This window comes from Acanthisitta chloris, unplaced genomic scaffold, assembly GCF_000695815.1.
Source record: "Acanthisitta chloris isolate BGI_N310 unplaced genomic scaffold, ASM69581v1 scaffold14432, whole genome shotgun sequence".
Classification (NCBI taxonomy): domain Eukaryota; kingdom Metazoa; phylum Chordata; class Aves; order Passeriformes; family Acanthisittidae; genus Acanthisitta; species Acanthisitta chloris.
Window position 1 is genome coordinate 4,345 of NW_008659992.1, and position 5,046 is coordinate 9,390.

Genomic DNA, 5,046 nt, shown 5'->3' on the forward strand with positions numbered 1-5,046 from the left:
AATCAGGGTGCACCCTCCTCCAGTGAGCTCCAGAACTGAGGAATCCTGAATACTGCAGGTAGCTCAAAAAGGGCAAGGTAACCTATCCAGCTCTGATGTGTGAGGGGAAGAGAGGATTGGGATCCTCTAGGCAAGGGGAAAATATCCCATAATTACCCACACTGAGATGTACAACAAAAAGATTCCAGTTACCACAGAGCTAGAGTCGCTCCTGTCCCTTCCTGCTGCTCCCGGGAACGATGCTGATCCCAACGTACCTTGATTCCTTGGAGACAGATACCTTAGAAGGAAAGAATTGTACCTTTTAAATTTGTTTTTAGTTGTCAGTCTTCTGCATCAGTCACGATTTTCAGGTTCAATCAAAACAAGAAGGGCAAGTGCTTCCCTTCTCCCCCTTTGAAGACATGTTTTAACCTTCAACACTTCACACTAGTCCCAGGCTATCCATGGAAGCTGGACTCCAGGATTCCAAAGAACTGAACAGAGCAGAGAGACACCACACCAAGAAAGGGACAGATCATTAAAGAAGAAAACCCCGAATCACTTACTTCTGGATGCTTCCAGAGTTGCTTGTTTTGCACTTTGCCTTGCCCAGGTGTGCTGGGGATGCCTGGGATGAGAGGTTGTGTGCTGGGGATGGGCAGGTGAGTACATCTCCCTCAGAATCCTCATTCTGCCGCCACAAGGAAAGTCAGGATAGTGAGAGGAACACAACACACACAGCAGAAACCCCAGGTAACTACTTTGTTTCTCCTGCAGAATTAGGTACTTTCACCCAAAGAACTTCAGAGCTGTAAGTAATGGAATCTTACTCTGTTACATGTTCTGTACACTTTCTTGGATGCAGCACTAAGGGACAACAGGTTTTGCTCATATAAGCACACAGGTTTCATCAAAAACCCAGCCAACCAAAACAAATTAAACAAAAACACCCCAAAAGATAAGGCAAACTCCTACCACACATTCCTTTTTTCCAGTACAGCTCACAGCCATCCATTTATTCCAAAGAAGGGTTTTTAAAACCATGGGGAACAGGAAGCACTTCAGAGAAACTCAATGTTTTCAGATGTTTCCCAAGGCAAACACACAGCTGAGTGCTGGATTTCAAGTGTCAATCACATGGGCAGAAATGTTCGGGGTACTTCACCCTCCCACTGCCTCTTCAGAAATGAACAGCCAGCCAGGGCTCTGAAGCACTGGGGGCTGACCACAGCCTCCAGCTACAAATAAAACCAGTCTAAATGGTTCCAAAGTTTAGCCTTTGCTGGGAGAAGCCCAAGTTGTTTGCACTATACCAAGGTTTTCTGTTGTCCCCTCGATCCTAACTCACCAGGCTGTTACTGAGCTGCCAGGCCAACTGCTCATCCTGCTTCAGCTGTTCCTCCATCTCCCTCCTTCTCTCCTCTGCCAATCTCTGCTCCTCCTCCTCCTCTTCCGCTAGGAGCCGCTGGATGTATTCCTCACTGGCCTTGTTCTCCTCCTGCTCCTCCGCTCGCCTTTCTGCCTCCACCTGGAAGAGGGGGGGTAACAATCCAGCTGGTCACTCCTGCAGGACCACACTACTCACCACACCCCCTCAACTCGTGCTCTTTGAGCCTGAAGCAGCCACTGGTCACGAAATCCAGAGCCAGCGCTGAGCGACACTCCAGAGGTGTAAGAATGGACCTGAGGCTGTGTGTAGAGCCTTGGGTTTGGCCACAGCCACCTGTGAGACTGCACCACTGACCTCGGTCACCTGCAAGGCTCAATCCATTCCTCAACTTCTCAGGGAGTTAGCAACAAAAATCAAGATCTCCACACATGTAGATCCCCAGAGGAACTGAGATTAAGCTCCTGTCTAAGGCTGGATGCCAGCTCTTCCACTGTGTTTGCTCCACCTGCTCGTATCATTCTCTGTCCCAAAGACAGCACAGAACAGTCTTGCTGCTCTACTGGAACACACAAAGCCCAGAGCAGCAGCCCCAGGATTTTACATGTGTCTCCCTCATGGCACATGCCCATGGACAGGTCAGTCTCCAGCAACTCCACGAGGACAGCAAAGCCCTTCAGCATGGAATAATGCTTTCCTCACTGGGTTTGGAGGATTTCCTCAAGGGAGTTTGGAAACCCCTCCCAGCCCCACTGCCCCTGTAACCCCTGCAAGGGGCTGGCAGGGAAAGGAGCATTCCCATCCTGTTTACAACTATAATTCCTAATACTGAATTGGAAGCAGGATCCTTAAACAGGCCATGAAGAAATAAAATGCTGTATGTTCACTGCTGAAGCTCATTTAACTATGCTCTGTTACATAGGGAGGGAAATTAAGGAGGCAAGTCAAACATCAGGAAGCCTCTCCTCTCCCATAAATCTGACCCATGCTTCAGGTCTGGTGCAGCTGCACTGCCCTTTTAAGCATATTTCCTTCTCACTAATAAACATCCCAGCTGTTTGAGGGAACAATTCAAACAACTGCATACAAGGCATCTATGCTTTTAAACGTATTTTTGGACTTACCTTGCTAATCTCTGCTTCATATTCCTGCCTCAGCTCCCCAGGCTTGCTCAGCTGGTGACATGGCCGGGGGACACAGACTGATGGAGAGGGGAAAAACCCAAGTAAGGAACAAAGCAAGATCATGATAGTCAACAAGGACAGACTTTAACCACAGGTGACTTCCATACCCTATCCTGGGAATGACAGCATTGAAAACACGGGAATGATTTCACTGGAATCAAGTGTTATGATGGAAAAAACCAGCACTTTGTGTTACAGAGGAGTAAAGTTTACACAATAACAAAGTGCTGTGTTACAGAGTGGCAAGAGCAGTCCTGTTTTCAAAGCACTGTATGTAAAGAAAATATGACAGCACAAGTTGCCCAGAGCAGCTGTGGCTGCCCCATCTAGGTTTGGACAGGGTTTGGAGCAACCTAGGCTAGTGGAAGGTGTCCCTGCCCAAGGCAGGGGTGGGACTGGATGAGTTTTAATGCCCCTTTCAACCCAAACCTCTCTAGGATTCATTCCCTGTTGGCACAACTTGTGTCTTTCACAGCCCACCACAACCCTGCATGGCCCAGCAGCAACACACTTGCCTCCCACTGCTCCTCCTGTCCCAAACCCCAAAATTCAGACACCCTAGGACTTACCTTCCTCATGCCAATCCTGCCCACTGACCCTTCGCTCGCACTCCTCAGGGTAACTCCTCTGGATCCTGTTCCAGAGCTCCCAGTTGACCAGACTGTTCCTGCGGGCATGGTACCGCGCCCAGGAGGAGACTCGGCGCCGGCAGAAGGGGCAGCACAGGCTGGTCTTCTCCACCGTCAGCTGGAAGCAGGAGTTGCAGAGGGTGTGGCTGCAGGGCAGTGTGACCGGCTCCACCAGGATCTCCATGCAGATCTGGCACTGGCAGTCGGACAGGGAAAGTGGGTCCTTGGACTCCTTAGACATGCTGACTCCAGGGAGAGGGACACGGCTAGAGAAGCATCAGGACCTGAGAGCAAGAAGAGACAACTATGTTCCTCACCTGAAGCACAGCAAAAGATAAGAGAAAACCTGGGTTTACAGCCGCTTTGAGGAAAGGTCAATGAATTCAGAAGCCTGTTGAAGTGGTTGCTTTTGCTCACGACTTCTGCAGGTCTCTCCAGAAGCCACAGAAAAAAATGCAGCAGGTTTTCCTACTGCAGCTTGCTGTGAGTAACAGATGCTTTGGGGACAGCAAGGAGGTAGTAAGGAGAGGGGATGAAAGAATGGGAGAGTTCTTCCAGCCACTCCTACTCTCCCACTCTTCCCCCACCGCTCTGTTAGTGCCAAGCTGTGATGGATACACTACCCCAGTCACCTCAGCCTTCTATTCACTTCACTGCTCAGGACACCACGGCCTCCTCGAGCTGCTTTTGGCACAGCCTTGCTCCCAGCACACTCTGAGGGTGAAACACAACTTCTTCCTCAGCCACTTCCTTTCTTAACCTGGAACTACAAAGCCAAAACACTTCTCTCTTAAGGTGAGTGAATACCTCAGACCTAAGTAAGCTAAAACATTTCTTAAGGCGAGTGAAGAATTAAGACCTCAGCAACCTGAAATACTTCTCTCTTAAATACTTCTCTCCTAAGGTGAATGAGGAATTAACAACCCGAAACACTTCTCTCTTAAGGTGAGTGAAGAATTAAGACCTGAGTAACCTGAGTTACTTTTCTTAGGGTGAATGAAGAACTAAGACCTCAGCACCCCAAATTACTACTCTCTTGAGTGAAAAATTAAGACCTCAGGAAGGCAAAATACTTCTTAAGGTGACTGAAAAACTAAGACCTCACAACCCAAATTAATTCTTTCTTAGGGTAAGTGAAAAACTAAGGCCTAAGCAATGCAAAACACTTCTCTCTTAAGGTGAGTGAGGAGCTAAGACCTCAGTAACCTAAATTACTTCTCTCTTGAGTGAAGAATTAACACCTCAGCACCCCAAATTCCTTCTCTTAAGCTGAGTGAAGAATTAACACCTCAGCAACCCAAACTACTCCTCTCTTAAAATGAGTGAAGAGCTAAGACCTCAGCAACCCAAATTACTTCTCTCTTAAGATGAGTGAAGAATTAACACCTCAACAACCCAAATTCCTTCTCTCTTAAGGTAAGTGAAGAATTAAGACCTCAGCAACTTGAACTACTTCTCTCTTAAGGTGACTGAAAAACTAAGACCTCAGCAACCCAAAAGCCTTCTCTCTTAAGGTGACCAAAGAACTAAGTCCTCAGCACCCAAAATTCCTTCTCCCTTCAGCTGAGTGAAGAATTAACCCCTTAACAACCCAAACTACCTCTCTCCTAAGGTGACTTATCAACCCCTCAGCACCTAATTCCTCAGCCCCCAAACCCCCTCCCCAACTCACCACTCACCTGCAGCTCCTCGCGCCTTTGTCCCCCAGCCACCTCCTCTCCGCACCAACCCTGGGGGGCGAGAAAACAAACCCCACACCCAGAAAGTTACTATTTTGGGGGGATTTATTGATGTGCAAGGGGATTAAAGGGGGGTGGGAACCAGCAGCGCATGGGGGCAGAGGAGTGGATTCCCTCGGGTTGTG

General features: G+C 48.5%; 1 protein-coding gene across 1 annotated transcript in view; it reads right to left on the reverse strand.

Annotated features, from left to right (window-relative positions):
• Positions 1-3,423, reverse strand: part of RNF168 (ring finger protein 168, E3 ubiquitin protein ligase) — a 4,771-nt gene extending 1,348 nt beyond the window's left edge. The window contains exons 1-5 of the mRNA XM_009069637.1: positions 3,123-3,423; positions 2,494-2,570; positions 1,331-1,510; positions 549-673; positions 193-280 (exon numbers count right to left, since the gene is read on the reverse strand). Of these exons, the coding sequence (XP_009067885.1) occupies positions 193-280; positions 549-673; positions 1,331-1,510; positions 2,494-2,570; positions 3,123-3,423 (771 nt within the window). The remainder of the gene's footprint in view (positions 1-192; positions 281-548; positions 674-1,330; positions 1,511-2,493; positions 2,571-3,122) is intronic.
• Positions 3,424-5,046: the final 1,623 nt, after the last annotated feature.